General features: G+C 45.8%; 1 protein-coding gene across 1 annotated transcript; it reads left to right on the top strand.

Annotated features, from left to right (window-relative positions):
• Nucleotides 1-826: 826 nt before the first annotated feature.
• Nucleotides 827-18,266, top strand: TNFRSF1A (TNF receptor superfamily member 1A). Its single transcript, XM_082337627.1, has 10 exons — nucleotides 827-956; nucleotides 11,293-11,494; nucleotides 11,805-11,933; nucleotides 12,239-12,382; nucleotides 14,003-14,084; nucleotides 14,407-14,474; nucleotides 14,680-14,802; nucleotides 15,171-15,208; nucleotides 16,002-16,161; nucleotides 16,720-18,266. Exons 1-10 carry the CDS (start codon nucleotides 918-920, stop codon nucleotides 17,019-17,021), a joined length of 1,287 nt encoding a protein of 428 aa, XP_082193753.1. The 5' UTR covers nucleotides 827-917; the 3' UTR covers nucleotides 17,022-18,266.
• Nucleotides 18,267-18,563: the final 297 nt, after the last annotated feature.

Here is an 18,563-nt window from a genome sequence, read left to right as displayed (position 1 = left end):
AGTACAGAGGTAATTGCAGAAAACGGGGGGAGCGTTCACTGTCACAAACTGACGGGTGGAAAACAGGTGCCACAGCTGTTTCCAGTCACGGTCCCTCCTGCTCATGATACCTGCCTCTTGCAGTAACAGACGGCCAATTCCTGTCAGCCTTAGCAGGCAAGGAGTCAAGACCAGGTACAGACAACACACGCAGCTCGTTATCTCGAGTGGAAATAGTCCTGAAACAGCACGAGGGCAAGCTCTTAGCAGGCAACAAGTAAAGGGGAGTTCTTTACCATTTAGCCACTTATTCCTCACTGTATATTTTTCTTAAAACGCTGTCGTTAAGAGCACACATTAAATGAAGCAGAGCTCATGCAGAGTGTTATATGCACTTCACTGTTACATTTGCACTATCAATGCAGCCGGTTTGTTGGTGTCCAAGCAAACACGTGTTCAAAGTGAAAAAGCACAGGATGGGCATATATACTCTAAATATGCTAGTTTTGGCTGATAAATACCTTTCTTTAAGAATTATTTAGGTGCTGGCAAGGCAGTTAAGAAGCAAAGAGTTATTTTCTTACAACGACGTGGTTAAGTTTCAGATGAACTTATCATTAAAAGCACGGCCGAAAGGTGAAACGCTCACGTCAGAAAGTTTTAAGCGTGCAGCGCACCTCCTCGGACACCTTTTCCGTGCGTTTTCTAGTCGTTTTAGCCCGGCGATGCACCACCACCTCGGTTCGTAGGGACAGCTGCGGGCGGGGCGCGGCGCGGCGCCGGGCCGCCTCCCGCTCGCCGCCCTCTTTCCTGCTGCCGGGGCGGCGGGCAGGAAGTTGGAGCCGGGGTGGCTTCGCTCCGAGCAGCTCCGGCCGGGGCTGGGGCGGCTTCTGGGACGCGGGGGACTCTGCCATGGGGACGTAGCGGGCCGCGGAGCCATGCGCGGCCCGGCGCTGCCCTGCGGGTCGCTGGGGACGGTAAGTCACGGCGGGGGCTCGGCCGCTCTCCGCGGGACGGGACCGTGCGCCGGCGGGGCGCCGCCTCGGCCGGTCCCACAGCGGGCTGTGCCCCCGGAGCTGCAGCGCCATGCCCGCCGCGGGGTTTTTGAGCCCGAGCTCCCTTCGCCCCTTCTCGCCCCATCGCTCCGGGGCTGCGGACAGCCCGCTTTCTGGTCCCGCTCTCCGGGGGCTTTGTCTTCCCTCACGGCAGCCCCGGGGCGGGGAGCGGGGGACAGCGCCCGGGGAGCCATTTTCTCCTGCGGAGGGGCGAGGTGAGCCGCGGAGGGGGAGGCTGGCGCCGGACCGAGAGGAGCGGCGGCAGGCGGCCGGGAAGCCGAGCCGCCCCTGGCCCGCCGTCACCTGGCCGCCTGCGGTGTAACCGGGCAGCGGCGCTGCGGGGCCTCTGAGGTGAGGCGAGGCGAGGCGAGGCGAGGCCGGCGGGGCTCCCTCCTTCCCTTCCTCCCCCTGCCCTCCCCTCCCCTCCCCGCCCGCCGCTGCGCGCTGGGTTCGCCGCCGTTTCCGGGATTTATCCCTGAGTCAGTGAGAAGGCGGCTGGATCCGCAGGAACGGCGGAGGATTTCCTGGGGCCTGGGGCCCGCGGCGCCGCCGGTCACTCGCCAGGGACGGGGCTTGTGCCGGGGCCCGCGGGGGGCACGGAGCCGCCCCGGGCTGGGCTCCGCACCCGCCGCCGGTGTGCGGGGCTCGGGGCCGGCCGCCGGCGGCGGGGACGAGCCGCCTCTGGCTCCCCCGGCCCCGCGCCGCTGTTACCAAGGCGAGGACAGCTTTGTTGCTCCTCTGCGGGCATTTGAACGCAGATCAGCGGGCTGTACCTACGCCCCAAACCACGGGTTTTGTTTTTAGCGAGTCTGCCTTTGCTGGCAGATCTGCTTTAGCCTTCTTGGGTATTCCAGGGCAAGAGTTTTGAGCTGTTCGTTGTAGTTTTGCGGGTGAAAATGTTACTTGTGAAAAAAATTTGAGGGTTTTATGAATAACCTGACTGCTAGAGGTGAATGACCATCCAGTATCAGCAGATGTGTGATAAAGCTGTGACAGTAGGGGTGATGTCACTTAGCGTCATGACATGGCTATAAATTCTGGTATAGAATTTATAAGGTCAAACTGTTTATTCCTAAATACCCGACCGTCCTAGTACCAAACACTTGCACTTGACTGCACTGGATTTGTAATGTTGGGTTAGCTGTTAACTTGCTGTCAAAAAGTTGTGACTGCCCAACTAAAAGTCATCTTCTTCCAGAAGCTTTATTCTTTGTGGTTGGAAGCTTTTGGCAACCAGGTAATAGAGTTTCAGCTAGCAGTGGTAAGACCACACGACTAAAACTGTAGAGTAGGAGCACTCTACACCTTGACTAACTGTGGATCACTTACCATCTCAGGACCTAGGTAGGATACACCAACTGTGGAGATGACTTGCATGTGGTTTTTGAAGCACTTAGCAAACCTGGAGAAGCATATTTCTGACTTAAGTATAGTGGTGCGCATATTTTGCTGTAATTCAGATACTATATGTGATGTTATTCATATTATTGGGAATAAAATGCACAAAAAAATAAGTGGATTCCCCAGATTCATTATATTGTCTTCAGTTAAATAATATGCTGGAGGAAGAGTGTTCTTCAGCAGGATTTCTTTTTCTTGTCATTTCACGTTCTCATTAACACCACACTCACTCATTACAGATAATGTTTATCTTTTCCATAAATTATTTTTTTTCAGTGTTAAAATTCTCACTCTGTCCCATACCCTTCCATCTTCCATTTACTTTCCATATCTTCATTTGCCCTCACGGCCTTTCTTACTCCCTTGATGCCCCCCTTCTAGATTTCTGACTCTTTTATGTTTCCTCTGATTCTTCAGAATTTCCTACAGCTTGTTTCCATGTATTTTGTCTTTTTACGTGTCCTTAACATCGTTTCTAGGTCCTCTGTGTTTTCCCCACACGCTCCTAACTTTCACAGTGGAAAAAAATGGCAGCTGTCTTCACTGAGGCCAATGTGTTTTCTGTCTCATTAAAAAAAAAAAAAAAAATATATATAACAGCAGTTTCATTTATTAAAGGACGTTCAGTTTTATGAAGAAAAAGACAAAATAGCCACAAGGGTGCTTCTGGCATTGATTCTTTTTGAAGGTAAAGGGAGGAATTGCAATTTTGAAGTCAGAAGCTATGTTATATAAAAATTGAAAACCAAGCCACCAAGTGCATTGTAAGAAAGAACTGTTGGGCCTACCACCCTGTTTCCAGCAGTGGCCAACAGTCTACCAAGGGTTTCGGAGCAGGGCAAGCGTACAACAATGACAAATAAAAATACTTTCCTGGCTTCCAGTGATCTGTCACTGTACCAATTCCTGAGTTGAAATGGTGTCTTCATATTTTGGACCCCTGAGCGTGTTTTTTCTTCTGCTGATGGGTGTGATGATTGCTTTTAGAACCCAGGCGCATTTCTCGCACCCCCAGCACTTTGGCAGGGAGTCCCAAACCTCAGCTATATGTTCGCTGAAAAAGTACCTTCCTGTATTTGTTTTGAACCTGTCTCCTGCTTGTTTTATGTGATGCCTTTTAGGTCTTGCTTTGGAAGAGATGGAGAACAGCCATCCCAGTTTACCTTCTCTGTGGTATTCATGACTTAGAGTCTGCTACAGTATCCTCTGCTCAGTTGTCTCTTTTACAGACCAGTATTTTTTAGTCATTTCCATTCCAGCAGCCATTCTGTACCACTGATAGTCCTTGTTACCTTTATCATATCTGGGCTAATTTATGTTCTCAGGATGGGGGACCAGAATTACAGTCTGGATTCAGTGCTTATGGATTTATACACTGGTATAATAACACTTTCTGTTTTGTTTTCAAATCTTTTCCTAACAATTCATAGCATTTGATTGCATTTCTGATTGCTTTGTCCAAGCAGGTTCGTTCCACTTTTTATCTGCTAATTAATCTAATTTTAATTTCTATTTTTTGATGACCGTCCACTTCTACCCAAGTTGAAGGTGTTGATATCTGGGTCTGTGCGAATTTCAATTATGTGGTAATTTAAGTTCTCACAAGTAATCAGTATTGTCAGTTTGGATTCCTTTCCCTTACTTTTTATTAAGTAATCCTTTTTCTGCATTAGCAGTATTATTTGGGGTAAAACTAATTTTGTCATTTAGCTCCTTCTTATCAATTTTCTGTAGTCATCACAAAGAGGCTTTGTTTTTATTTGGGGCAGATGTCTTGTGTTCTTGTCCAGAATCTTATCCTTATCGCTGGATAACCTTTAACCCTTGGTAACACAGATCTTTCTATTGTGGTTTTGGGAGCCTGGCAGTAGAAAGCACATCGCTACACAAAGCAATATTGCTACATTTCTCTGTTAAAACAAACAGGAGTATATCAGGTCAAATGAATAAGACTCAGCATGTGACAAGTACCCGACTCGAAAAATTCACCTAGTGAGTCGCTGACAAGGGGCATGAGGACAGCCGCAGCACAGTGCGAGCAGGGGCCGAGGGCTTGCGCCCGGCTGAAAATCAGCTTGGGATTGAAGGGGGAGGCCCCTGCTGAGCCTTCCCGCAGCGCTTGCTCCGACGACGCTCTGATGCGAGGCCGTACAGCTGCACCGTCCAGGTCAGCCCCGAACACGGGCGGGTGAACTACGAGGGTGTCGCGTGTCTGTGACTCGGGACTCTGACGTAGCGTCCACCACTGTCTACTCTATGGAAAAATTAAAAAGTTATTTTCTTACAGTTGTGATCACCTGCTGACTTTTTCACTCTTTTCTTTATCTCTGCTAATACGAAATAACAACTTCTAACTTTATATGCTGTGTATTATATACACATATTTTATGACGTGAAGTTCATGATCTTTATAGATAAATCACAGTTGTTTGGTTTTTTTTTTTTAAATTAAGATTTCTAAGGCCTTTCTTCATTGTGTGAAAGCTATTATCAGTCTCCTGGTTTGATACAAGGCCTAAAATACAGCATTTCCTCCATCTGATCTTCATAAAATGGAGGATTATTTATAATAATAGCTAGTGTATCCTTCTTTTGACCTTTCCAGGTTTCAGTAAGCAATGAGAAAAGCTTCCTGTAAATGTTGCTTTAATATACACTTCTTGGTGTGTAAAGCAGAAGTTCTGGTTTCCCATGCATCTTTGTATAGCAAACTACAAAAAATGCAAACCTCAAAGAGCTTTTGGAAATAGCGGAAGCAGTCAAAGAATATAAGGATAATCTTGCACCCTGATTTCTTTGGTAGCTCATTATTCTGAGCAGGATCTCTGTTTTCTTCCAAACTTTCAAGCTGGTTAATTTTTTTATGACTCATCAAAAAGGCTTACAGATGACTGACAGGTAGATTACTCGTGCATCGGTGTGTGTCATGTTGAACTCTTAAGCAAAAGGAAGCTTTTATTAAGAAATGTTTGAGAAATTCTAATGACTTGTGATGCCTTTTATTTGCAGGTAGTTCTTTAGTTTAAAAACGGAATTTGCAAAAGGGAAGTCTTTTGAGAGAAGCAGTTGAATAAGTTGTTGGTGGGGAAACGCTTTATTACATGATGAATATGTTAGGTGTGTACAAAAAAAGGAGTAAGCCTCCTAATCTCCGGATTTTAACAGCACATCTGGATTTACAAAATTGTTTTATTTTGAAATTTTCAGCTTTATGCTTTTGTATTAAGGAGATTTAAACTCTGGAAATTATTAACTTGGAACTATTTTAAACATTTAGCCTAGTGATGGGCAGTACTATTTGAATTGTTTGGAATACTAATACCCGAGTGTTGCTCCAGCACGTATTGTGTTCCTGTTAGTTCACGTGAACAGGCGTGGGGTCTCAAGGTGCTGGGTGTGGGGGCAGGAGTTGCTTCCCGCCTGTCTAATCCCCCCCTTCCCACTCGGTTTGCTTTCTGGGACCGGCCTTGGTCCACTCCGGACGCTTGTAGGCATCCGCTGGCTTTCTAAGAGAGGGGAATCTTGCTGCAACGCTCTCCATCCTCCCTTTCCCATCATACTGTCGTACCTGTGTGGAACCGTCCCTGCTCCCTCCGCCCTTCCCCCGGAGGGCGAGGAGCCTTGCAGGTAGCAGCAGGGCCACAGCGCTGTGCAGGGAGGGCAGAGCGCGTGATACAGAGCTGTGGCATCCATGCTGAGTAATTTGGTATTTCCTAGCCTTGTGGACTTTGGCAGGTGATAACGTGGTAGCCCTGCTACTGTTACCGGTAAGTGGCAAAATAATTCACTCTCTAAAACTTAATTTTGGAGTTTTAGAAAGCAGGCATTCTTTATTGCGGCGCCGGACAGCACTGGGGATAATTCCACAATAAGTGCTCCAACGGCTTGATAAACTTTCAGTAATTATATCCTATGAAAATATACATATTCATAAGATTTCCGAGAATTCGTCTACATAAACATGAGATTTCCTGGAACTTATTAACATATGTAAATGTCCGATCCACGTGCACAGTTGTCGTCCATGGTGGTCTTTGGGGGTCTTCAGATGAAGGCTCGTAGTCGTCTTCACTGTGTTGGCTGACTGACCTTTACTTGTGCGCAAATGCAGTTCTGGGATCACGTATGCTGTGTCCTTCAAGGTCGGTTTGTTCTGGTCTAATGGTCCTCTTGCAGCTTTCTTACTTTATGGTTCCGCACATCTGCTCTCCCAAGGCCGAGCTGTCTAAAGGGGGAGTATGCAGGAGCTTCTTATCGTACAAGTGTCCTAACTATTCACGAAGATTTACTTTTGTTTGGCTACCTCTGTTGTATAGTGATTCTAAAGACTTAAATTAATAGCTTCTATCTGTATTCGCAGGTATCAATGTGCTGCACTTCCCTGCGCTGTCCCTCTGTTTCAGATACTGCGCCGCCTTTCTCTTTACCTTGAGAACAGTGCTCTCAAATGTTTCTTCTTATTTCCACCACCCCAGCAATCCTTCTTGCATCTTGCTGTGTTCTTCCCTTTTACCTTTGCCATTCCTTTCTTTCTTTACCTTACTGCGCAGAGATGTCACCTCCCTTGCAGTTCTCTGTGCGTGGTCTGATGAGGCAGAAGCAGCAGCAAGGGTGTGAATTGTAGTGGAGGCAGTAATTGAAGAATATTTGAGGTTGAAGACGGTGCAGGGGCTCCTAGCTCCTGTCTCAGCTGCCACAACTTTGCATAGAAGAGCTTTCGGGCTTGTGCAGTGTTTTGTTTTGGTTTTTTTTTTTTGTTTGTTTTTTTGCACTGTAGCTGCCAGGCAGCAGGTGCTGGCATGAGACGTGAGAAGGAGCTGGGGTTGCCTCACACGTGAGGAGAATGTGTGGGGCACATAGCTGTCACCCAGAGGGCTGGAATGGTTTAAGGAAGCAGCATTCTGGTTTTCATCTGCCATATTTTGTTTATTTCTGCAGCAGTTTCAGAAATAAAACCTAGAGTTTCTGCTGACTCTTTTTTTTTTTTTTTTTCCCTGGGAAGTCCCCGCTCACTAAAAACATGAATCACCGGTGTGCATGATGTGGTTTGGTGGTTTGAATTATCATTCGGCTTAGGTAATACACGCTGTCCACTTTTCTATGCAGCATTGGTTAGCGGGTCCTTGTTCTTTCTTCTGGCGAGTGGAATTGGAGCATGTTGTAAATCTAATGATGGAAAATCACCTTATTTCAGTTGTAGAAGACCCCTAAACTTTGCCTCGGTGAGCTGTTACCAATGACTTGAGGCTTCAGTGTTTGGTGAATGGGGCTACATCTGGCTGGCAACTGGTCACCAGCCGTGTTCCTCAGGGCTCAATTCTAGGACCAGTTCTGTTCAATATATTCATCAACGATCTGGATGCAGGAGTTGAATGCACCATTCGCAAGTTTGCTGATGATACCAAGCTGGGGGGTGCTCTTGACTCCCTTGAAGGTCAACAGGCTTTGCAGAGGGCTCTAAATAGATTGGAGCATTGGGCAATGATTAATGGGATGAAATTTAACAAGTCCAAATGCTGGATTCTGCACCTGGGATGGAGTAACACCAGGCACAAGTATAAATTAGGAGAGGAGCGGCTGGGGAGCAGCGCTGCAGAAAGGGATCTGGGGGTGCTGGCTGACAGCAGGCTCAGTGTGAGTCAGCAGGGTGCCCTGGCAGCCAAGAGGGCAAACCGCACCCTGGGGTGCATCAACCACAGCGTAACCAGCCGGTCAAAAGAGGTGATTATCTTGCTGTATTCAGCGTTGGTGCGGCCTCACCTCGAGTGCTGTGTGCAGTTCTGGGCCCCACCATTTAAGAAGGATGTGAAGGTCCTTGAATGCCTCCAGAGGAGGGCAGCAAAGCTGGTGAAAGGGCTGGAGGCATGTCCTGTGAGGAGCGGCTAAGGACTTTGGGCTTGTCTGGTTTGGAGAAGAGGAGGCTGAAGGGCGACCTCGCAGTTCTCTACAGCTTCTTGAGGGAGGGGACGTGGAGAGGGAGGTGCTGATCTCTTCTCCCTGGTATCCAGTGCCAGGACTCATGGGAATGGTTCAGAGCTGTGCTGGGGTGGTTCAGACTGGACATTAGGAAGAATTTCTTTAGCAAGAGGGCGGTCAAACACTGGAACAGGCTTCCTAGAGAGGTGGTCGATGCCCCAAGCCTGTCAGTGTTTAAGAGGCATTTGTACAATGTCCTTAATAACATGCTTTAACTTATCCAGGCCTGAATTAGTCAGGCATTTGGATTAGATTATCGTTGTAGGTCCCTTCGAACTGAAATAGTCTATTCTATTCTAATTTCATGTATTTCCTGAATTTTATAAAGTCTGTCATTGGTATAAATCAGTATACTGCTGAATGGCTTGGGGAGCTGCTTAAGATGGTGGTGGTTTTTTTTTCCTCCACATGAATGATTTTTCTGGAAGGCCAAGTCATTGGTTTGTGAGTCACTTGTGGTCTGTGACTCTCTGTTCCTCAGATTTTCATCAGTAATAACGTGTTAACTCTGGTTTGATTACACTTATAGACACACTTTCACTTAATCTGAAAAATTGAAAACACCTTTCCTGTTTTCTTTTGGTTTTGAAGGTGTATTCTTCCAAGTGTGTTTGGCTTGATCTTTGATGCTTTCCTCTGTTGTTTCTGTTGCTAACTTGTCTGACTTACCGGCTGGCTGTATATATTCCCATGTCAGGGGATTACTCATTGGCAAGAGAATCAGGACTTATTATTGTTGCTGTCAGACCAGCTGTGAATGATCTTTTACCCGTTTTCCTGCAAGCAATCAATCTTGTAAGACTATCAGCTGCTGAAATGAGTTTTATTTCTTACTGAGTTGTTGGAGTGCTTGTGTTTATCCTGTGGTCAGCTAATTAAGTCTGAAATGATAGTTATTTAAAGATGTGGTTCTTTTTTTCCTGTTCACCATTTTAGCATTTGATCTATTGAATATGTCTTTGTATGACAGAGCTGTCTGGAAAATGGGGTTTTTGCTTTGTCAGAGTTGCAAAGTCCTATCCTTCTTGAGGTTTTAAGTTGCTTTCATGTATGTACCTTTCTCTCCCAAGGCTTTAATTTTGAGAGAGAAATAGGACAGCATGGGGCTGTCATAGCCATCTCATTTTGCGTATCCTTTCTTAAGCTTTGCAACCACAAAATTGGTATCAGCATTGTGGTTTACCCTTATTGGTTTACTTTGCTTTTGCTATAACTCTCCTAGCTGAAAAAGCAAAAAGAAACGGAACTCTGAAGCTGTGCCTGTACAGCTAGGCATCTTACCACTTTCAAAAAAGCAAGCTGTGAAAACATTACAATGTAGGGAAGTTAGTGTAGTAAAACTCATTGTGGGATTGTATGGGTGGGGTGGTATTTATTTGCAAAAAAAAAAGAGTTGATTTTCATGCATTCACACGCTCTGATACATAGACTACATTGGCACACGGTCTCTGCGACGTACTTGGAAGCACCAACACGTGTATGTCCAGATGGTGTGGCCAGCATCACTTGTGTGCCACACAGACGACAAGGGACGATGGCTGTCAAGTCTTCATTGCACTGCTGGGGTTCTTCGTGGCACTACAAACTGTCTTTTGGACAACTCCCTCATACCCTTCGGGAGTCATCAGCTGGTAGGGGATGGGCTTTGCCATAGAAACTTGCTGACTTCAGGCTTCATACATCGTGGGCCAAGTTGTTGCCCAGTTTGGGGTGGGGTTTTTTTTCCTTAATCTTTTTGTTATTGTATGTTTTTTCCTTGTCTGAATGCGTGCTTGAAATACATGCCTAGGGTCTGTTTTTCTGTTGGGCCAACAGGCAAATGAATCGTGTTTGTGATATGCTGCAATCTCCTCCTGGTGCAGGGTCTTTTGCTGATGAGTCATCTATGCTGTGGTCTTACCAGAGTGTAGACCTTTTGGCCATGATGTAAACAGCACATTTCTCAATTTCGCTGCTGGGAATAGTGTCCTGAAACCACTGTCCAGGGAATGGTGTCTTTCGTTATCGGTACAGGCCGTTCTTTTAACCCTTTGTTCTGCTGTTCCTTTGTGTGTGTGTGTGTATACACACTCACACTTTCTTACAGTCATACTGCAGTCATGCCAATCTTAATATTTCTGTTAAAATTCTTGACAACGGTCATCTTCAAAATGAAAAATAGCAAGTAAATCTTAAAGGAACTAAAAAAAAAAAAGAAGAAAGTGCACATTTTTGTGGCAGACTGTTCAGACAGTGTTAACAGCTGCAGTTTAAAAGGAAGAATGTACCTTTGGCAGGGGAGAAGTTGAAAACATAACTTTCCCACATTTCTAGGGCTGGCTTGCTCGGGAGTAGTTTTGGAAGATTTTCTGTACTTTGCATGCAGTGAGATCCTCCTCTGCCTTTGTATTCCAAACTTCCCATCTGGTTTATGTATTCAGTAGAACTGCAAGTACTGGATGCATTCTTCTCTCTGGAACTGTTTTTAGATGGGCGGTCTTACTGCCTTCCTTAATTAAAACATTCCTTTGCTCTTGAGTAACTTTCTTGCAAGCTGCAGCATTTTGAAGGCATTCCATCTATAAATTGCACACCACAAAAAGTATTTGCTTTATATACAACCAGTTTGCCATAGAGACTATTGCCATTGTGTGGCATATTAATAACACAGATGACAGGCATGGGTTTGTTGGTTTGTTTTGTTTTGTAAATAATCTCCCCACACACTTTTGTTAGTGGAGGCTCCTGATATCAGAATTGGTCAAGTCAATTGAACTCACTGTTATAAAAAGATTCCATTATAAGTGCTGAAGTCAGCTGCGCAGTCTGCCAGGCAATATGATGTTTTCTCACCTTGGTGTTCTCCCTCTTTCCTTCCCTCTCTCTCCCTCTGTATGTACAGGTTATCCTAACATTTGTCTGTGTGTTGACGAAGGAATCTGTAGAAATTGCTCCAGTGCCATACACACTGCAAGTCCATCAGGTAGCTTTGGATGGAAGAGACCCCTCTAACCCCTTGAGGAGAGAAAAGAGGCACGTGCAGTGTCCACTGGGACAATACCTACATCCCAGAGAGACCCACTGCTGCATGAGGTGCCATGCAGGTATGTAAAATAAGTACAGTAATAGTGACTTTCACCTTAGACGCATCTCCCTGTCCTGCACTCTCAAACTGTCTCTGTCCTACAGCTATATCAGTGCTCCCTTTCCTTAGTACCTATCCCTACGCAGATAAATTCTTATTCCTTGTCTCTTCTTTTGGGCTGTCAGTGCCCTTCACAATGGCAAGAGGAAGCATACTCAATCCTTACGCCATCAACTCCAGGGTTTCTCTGAGGAATCAGTGACTCCCATCCTCCCTATGACACCGCGTTTGCCTTCCTGTCAGAGCTCTGTTAAGTGATTTTCTTGCAGGTACCTACAAGGCAAAAGACTGTGATGGGCCTGACCAGGCACCTCTCTGTCTTCCGTGTGCTAATGGCACATTCACAGCTGTGGATAACACCATGTCTAAATGCTTCCAGTGTACACATTGCCGCACAGGTGAGTTATCTCCACGACCTGAGGAAAATGGGTGCTAGTGGCAGGTGGGGTGCTGGAGGGGATGGCAAGGTGAGTGAGGAAGCTTGGAAAAGTAAGCAATTGAATGGGCAGAAGGACGATGTATGGGAAAGGATTGGGGACAGCAGGAATAAGGGTTACCAAATGACTACAGTCTGGGATACAGTTTGCAGGCCTTTTTAGCCTTTCTCTGGGAAAATTAGGGGATAACAATACCTGTCATCATAACGGTGCTCTCAGCTGAAGGTGAGGGAAGAGGTTAGAATAATCGCTTTTCCTTTCCTCAGAATTCCAGCAGATAGTAGAGACCCCCTGCACCCCAAAGCAAGATACGGTATGCGGCTGCCGGAAGAATCAATATCAGATTGGCCTGTCTGATCTCTTCCAGTGTAGGAACTGCAGCTTGTGTGTCAATGGGATTATTGCCAACTGTGAGTATGGCATGGATATGGCTCCAGTACAGACACATTGTACTAGGGTAGACATTAGCAGCCCTCTGTTCACTTTCTGACATGCTGCAGTGCCTTGCCCTAAAGTGACTGTAGTTTTGGAACAACTCTTGGTTTTGCCTTCCCCCTTTCCCCAGAAAGACTGCCATTTTTTGCCTGCCTTGGCATCAATTCCTGTTTTCTATCACAGTTTCTACCTTCCTTTTGTCCTTGAATGGTTTCTCATTTTTGGCTGTTGTGAGGAGATATTTTCTGCTTAATTTTGGTACCACTGCCTTGCATGTACTGAAGCAACGTCTTCATGCTCTAGAGCAGATTTCCCTCTTACCTTCCTTTTTTGTCTTTGTGTGGATGTTTCTCCTGACGCTCATTGCATTTCCCTCACCAGTTGCTGGAAGCAGTTTGAGTACAATGGCTGAAAATACCGCTGGTCCCAGTGCCCAGCTGAACTGCTTGTCAGTCAGTTGCTGAAGCACCACAGTGCACTGTGCAGCGTTTTAAACTAAAGAGCTGCTCAGGTAATGCTGCACTGTACCCAGTGGCATTGGGTGTGACCTGGGGATGGTGAAGGTGTCTGGAAGAAGTACCCACGTTAGCTGTCCAAGCTGCCTCATCTCCAGTCAGGAATCAAGAGATCTTAACCAAATACTGCTTGCCACCCTCCACTTTGTGCTGTAGTCATGTCCCTTAAATGTTCTTACCTTGTTGTCCTAAAGCTATCCCCTGTTCTTTGCAAATTCTGCTTCTCCTGATCCCTTTCCTGTCTCTTACCCTGCCTAGCGTGAGGTTTGCTGTCTCACTGGTGAATGCGTTCCCTCTGGTGCTCAGTAGTCTTTCTCTTTCACAGTTTCCATGCTTGCTTATGCCTGTCCTCAAGGGTTATCATCGTATGCTGCCCTTGAGCAATTTCCTTCCCTCTTGGCTGATATAGAACTGGTTTAGTCCTGTCCCTCGCTTGCCACAGAATGCATGCTGTTTGTTCTAATACCTTTTTCCCTCCCCTCACGCAACTTTATGTCCTTCCATTGCTATTCTTGTCTGCTGCTCACCACACCTGGTTTACTCAGTCTCCGTACTGTGACTTGCTTAGAAGCAATAGCTCTTTGGTTTCTTACCCCTTCCATTCACAGCGTAGCAGGTCACAAGAGTGGATATGTGTCCCATGGCTTGAAGTGATTTCTCCCTGCCCTGAACTGACTTCCTCACCAGTCCCAGCTGCCCAGGGACCACTTCCCCCTCCTCTTTGCCTGACTGGTGTGATTTCCCCTTCCTGTCACACTTGAACTTGAGTGACTTTCCCTGCTTTTGCACTGGAACTGTCATTATCCCTTAGACCAATTTCAGCTGCACTGTAATTTTAGTCCCTTCCCAAGCCTCTACAGAGGTCTTTGACCTACCAGGACAGCGGCACCCTTATTTTTTATTATTTTTATCCTCCCCCAACCCTGTCCTCAAACATAGAGTGAATCCTCTTTCTCTTCTTCAGTAGCAGCTCTCCAGGCTCAAAGAGGGATAATCTCCCACCCATCTCAGAGTGGATTTTTCTCCTTTTGTTTTCTCCTTCGTCCAGGTTATGGCAACAGTTTCTTCTTTTCTCTACAGGTTCAAAGAACAGAGACACAATTTGCAGGTGTAAGCCACGATTCTTCCTGACACTTAGTAATGTTTGCAAGCCTTGCAACAGGTGAGCTTTTTTTCTCCCTGTATGCCCCTCCACTGAGTAGGAGAGACAGCAGACACAAGCCCCACAGGGGAAGGAAATTTTTCTCAAGGCTCTGTCCATCTTGACATAACTTTGCAACATTCTGCCTTTCTGGGGCATCTGGGTCTTCTCTGCCACCCCTGGTCTTCTCTGTGTGTAGGCATCAGCCCACTAAGAACCCAAAGTCACTAGCCACACTGCATTGCTCTGCTTTGCAGTCTTATCTTGACTTGTCTGTTAGGATTGTTGCAAATGGGTAGTGTTTCATTTAATGCATGCTTACCTCTCTGATTTGCTCTTGCAGCTGCATTGGAGAAGAATGCCTGCAATGTCATAGCCCAGTGACTACCTCACCGACTTCATCTGGGCTGAGTGAGTACTGAGGGACAGTGGAATCTTTTCAGTGTAGGCTTTTGTTGTGTTAATGCCTTTTGTCAAGTGTTATTTTCTGCACTCTCTCAAACCATTTTTTCTTTTTCTCCCTACCATTTGCATGTCTTCACTTGCTGTTCTTCCTCTAGCACTTACCTCTTCCTTTCTCAGTCACTTGCTCATTTGCCCTCTTCCTTTTGTCCAGATGGGAGCCTTGTCCTTGGCATCATTGTTGCAATATTTGGAGTTATCTCTCTCCTCTACGTTGTAAATAAAGTAGTGAAGCTGGTCCAGCAAAATGCGATAGCATCATCTTTCTACTCCTGTGGTGAGTACAGCAGCATATGCAGCGATATTAATTGGGATAGACATCATTCTTTGTGTGTTTGTGTATGTGCACACATGTGAGGAGAAAAAGCGGGATCCCATTACTCTGCTTTGCTGCAAGGCCAGAGGAACATGAGAACTTGACAGCTAAGCTTTTGGTGCAGATCTTACAACTCTGCATCCATGCCCATAGCTGTGACTGGAAGTGCATGTGAGCTCATTGCTGGGAGATGTGCGTTTTGCTGTAAAACCTTTTTGAAGGCAGGATTGTGAATAGCTGCTTTCCTGTTTTCTTTGGGAAGAGAGGAAGTGAAAATAATTTCTGCTTTCTTTTTTCTCTTTTTTTTTTTTTTTTTTTTTCCTTTAAAGTTTCTTTGCTGGAGACAACCAAGGAGCCAGTATCCGAGGTGAGCAAGATGATAGGTATAAGAGCTTTCCTTCCACTTTCAACTATGCTAGCCTGGGATCCAGAGTAACATTTTTCCCCTTGGGCTGTTTTCAGGCCTTGTATTTTCAAACGAGCTGAGTAATAGGGCTGTTTAATTCAGAAGTCTTTTCCTGTAGAGGGTGGAGCCATTAACATTTTACTTCCCCTCTTCTAGAGGATGCCTTTTGAACTCCTGGCTTTTTGCTTCTTTCTTTCTGGATGCATTTTTTTTTTTTTTTTTTTTTTTTTTTTTTCAGATAGCTGGTCCTTAATCCGTTTTTCTTCCTATATACCTCAAGCTTGAAGGATTTAACTAATTTTACTTCACTTCAGATCTTGACCCCACAAGCCTCTCAATGCTGCTTCACAGTGTTCTCTCAGGTCCAATGTTGTTCTGCAATTAAGAGGGCCCAACAATAGTTGAGGTGGCGTTTCCACAGCCTTACAGAGAAGGCTGATGGGAAGGGTGGCATGTGGAGCTTCTGGAATGGCAGTGATTTCGGGTCTCATCCTTACTTGATTTTGCAAAGAAATATTTTTTCCAGACTACTGTTTTTTGATGCCAAAAGAGAGTTAAACTCCTTGGGTTCCGCTGGAAAGAAATGTTTGGTGCCTTCTGCTCAAACAGGGCATATAGGAAGAATTAAAACCTCACTACCTGCTCCCCGCCTATCTTGGATAAATTTTAGTATATAAAGCTAGTGGTTCCTTGCAGGAGACAGGTGTATTGTGCTGCTGTGGGTGATTCTGGACTAAGAAAATGTGTCTTTCAGGTTGAGGTAAAAAGAGGTGAAATTTCCATCCTTCTTCCTGAGTCTCAGAAGGAAACAGAATTGTCAGTGAAAGAAACACCACCACCTGCACCTCTGCTGCAAAGCTCACATGAGTTACCAGACTGTGTCAGACCTGCCAGAAAGACACAGCTTCCAGACAGTAAGTGAAACTGCCCCATCCTGCCCTCCTTCCCCAGGCAAACGAGAACCTGATTATGCAGATGCGGCTAGGAGGATGTTGGACAGACTTTACCTGGCGTACATGACCTGTGTGTATACTTCATGCATGGCACAGTACAAAGGCAGAAGCATGCCCAGAGCCTGTGAATGCTAAACATTTACGCAAGGCCTTTCTGTTGTCCCTTTTTCATACCAGCAAAATGGATTGTCATATGTGGTGACGTGCTGTCAGTCTTAATGCCTCTGGGATGCTGACCCAGAGCATTCTTTTGGCAGGAATGTGTGGCAGCAAGGCCCTAAGCATGTGCGTTCGGCTCTGCTCATAACCTTACACAAGAGCATATGGAAGCATTCCCGTTGCTTTTTGAGGGATAAGAGCAAGTCTGGACATCACACGAGTCTGTGTGCTACTCTGTAGAAGACCTGAACAGGAGGGGGCAATGCACGATCCCAAGGCACCATCCAGTGCTGGATTATTCACGTTCTCCTTGAGGCTGCAGAATCCTGGTTCTCACACTTACTTCTTCTCTTTTCACAGACCCTGCTATTCTCTACACCGTGGTGGATCACGTACCGCCATCTCGGTGGAAAGAGTTTGTGAGGCGTCTGGGTCTGAGTGACTACGATCTAGAGCGAATCGAGATGGAGCATCGGCGTTTACGAGATGCCCAGTATGAAATGCTTAGATTGTGGAAACTGCAGATGGGCCATGCTGCAACTGTGGAGCACATCAGCTGTGTTCTCAACCAGATGGAGCTGAGTGGCTGTAGTGAAGCTATTCAAGAGGCTTTGCTAAACCAGAACTCTCCACAACCTTGCAGCCTCCACAACCATCTTTAATCTATTTCTGCTTCAGTTGCCCTCGCTATGACTGTTGAGAGAGGATCATAACCTCTTCCTTTCCTGTCTTCCTTTTCCCATACCTCCCTATCTTTCTAACACTTCCTAACTGGGTTTGTTGGAGCAGCAGCAGATGATGCTGGAGGAAGGCTGAGGTTTGCTTCTCAACCATCATGTAGTTCAGCATCTTTAAATCACAACAAGCCTCTGCAATAACGCCTTTCCCAAGGAGGGAAAGCACCTCATAAAGGAAGTGGTGCGTGGACTCTGACCAAGCTGAAAACAGGAGCTCAGAGTGACTCTACGGACAAGTTGTTGCTGAAACAGGTGCTCCACCCACCATGGGGTGGGTAAACTTGCAGGGTGACTTGGGTAAGCTGGCTGTTCAGGTGGTAAAGTACTTGCTAACTTTTTGCAGATCTGTTTTTCTGCAAGATCAGACAGTTGAACTGGCTCACATTGCAGCCCTTTGATTGCTAAATCTGACTTAAGGGAAGTGGTGGGAGGACATGCCTGTTTCTGGGAGCAGGAGAGGATTGCCCTCTTTCGGTATCAACTAGTTATCGCTGTGGCAAAAGAGCCATGGAGATTCAGAACCAGTGGCTCTGTGAGAAAAGGGAGGATGTTATCCTTTCCACACGCCCATTTCCCTCTGGTTCAAGAGGAATTAAGGATTCAGAGATATCAGATGAGAGTGTTGGTGCTTTTTTCTTAAGTGGTTTTTTTTTTTTTCTGTACCTAGAAACCATGTAAGATAGCATTAACAAAATACCTGCCCGTGTGTTTGTCCAAGTGCAGAGGGGAAAGGAATGCATGCATCTGTCTGGGTGAGAAGGTACCTACGTACCTAGTAGCGTGAGCGCCTCTGCAAATCCGTGCTTGCACATGGGTTGGTAGGCTTGTGTCTACCTGCTTATCTGTCTGAACAGTTCACTGAATCTGATCTAACTGCAAATGGGACTGTGTATGTGTACATATATATATTTTTTAGCAACTGTTGAATAACTTCACACTACTTCCTGAACTGCATTCTGTGATTGCTGTTTGGGTGTGAGAGCCATTCTGTACCATCTCCAGGCTCTCACCATCGCTTTCTCACGGGTATTACCTTGGGTGAAGCAGGAGTAGCAAAAATCAATTAGCCTGCATCAGGTGCAGGTTGTGCACACATCTGTAACGTGGATTTTTTTTTTTTTTTTAGTCTCTCATCCCTTGATCAGGGAGAAACTTTCTATTGTAAATACACTAAATGCTCTGAATTAAAATTCATATTTTTACCTCTGCCTCTGTTCTGGTTTTGTCCATATCAGCTTTTCTTCTGTAGCTGTGGGTGGGGGTAGAAAAGGGGGAATAGCTTCCAGAAGTGGCAAGAATGGGCTGCAAGAGTGAGTGGGTTGACTTTTTTTTTTTTTTTTTAAAAAAAAAAAAGTTTTATGAACTTTTGTATGTAAAGGTTAGCTGCCCTCAAGTCACAGGAAGCCGGCTGAGGGCAGGAAGTAGGACCGAAATTAAATTTGGTTGCAGGTCTTCTCGGATACTCAA

The sequence above is a fragment of the Platalea leucorodia genome (assembly GCF_965183815.1).
Source record: "Platalea leucorodia genome assembly, chromosome: 2".
Taxonomy (NCBI): Eukaryota; Metazoa; Chordata; class Aves; order Pelecaniformes; family Threskiornithidae; genus Platalea; species Platalea leucorodia.
This window is presented reverse-complemented; position numbering and strand designations above follow the sequence as displayed.

Excerpts from the sequence above, each read along its gene's own strand:
- TNFRSF1A (XM_082337627.1), top strand. The coding sequence starts at position 918 with ATGCGCGGCCCGGCGCTGCCCTGCGGGTCGCTGGGGACG. Across the intron at positions 14,803-15,170 it reads ATCATCTTTCTACTCCTGTG|TTTCTTTGCTGGAGACAACC; the intron begins GTGAGTACAGCA and ends TTTCCTTTAAAG. Across the intron at positions 15,209-16,001 it reads CCAAGGAGCCAGTATCCGAG|GTTGAGGTAAAAAGAGGTGA; the intron begins GTGAGCAAGATG and ends TGTGTCTTTCAG.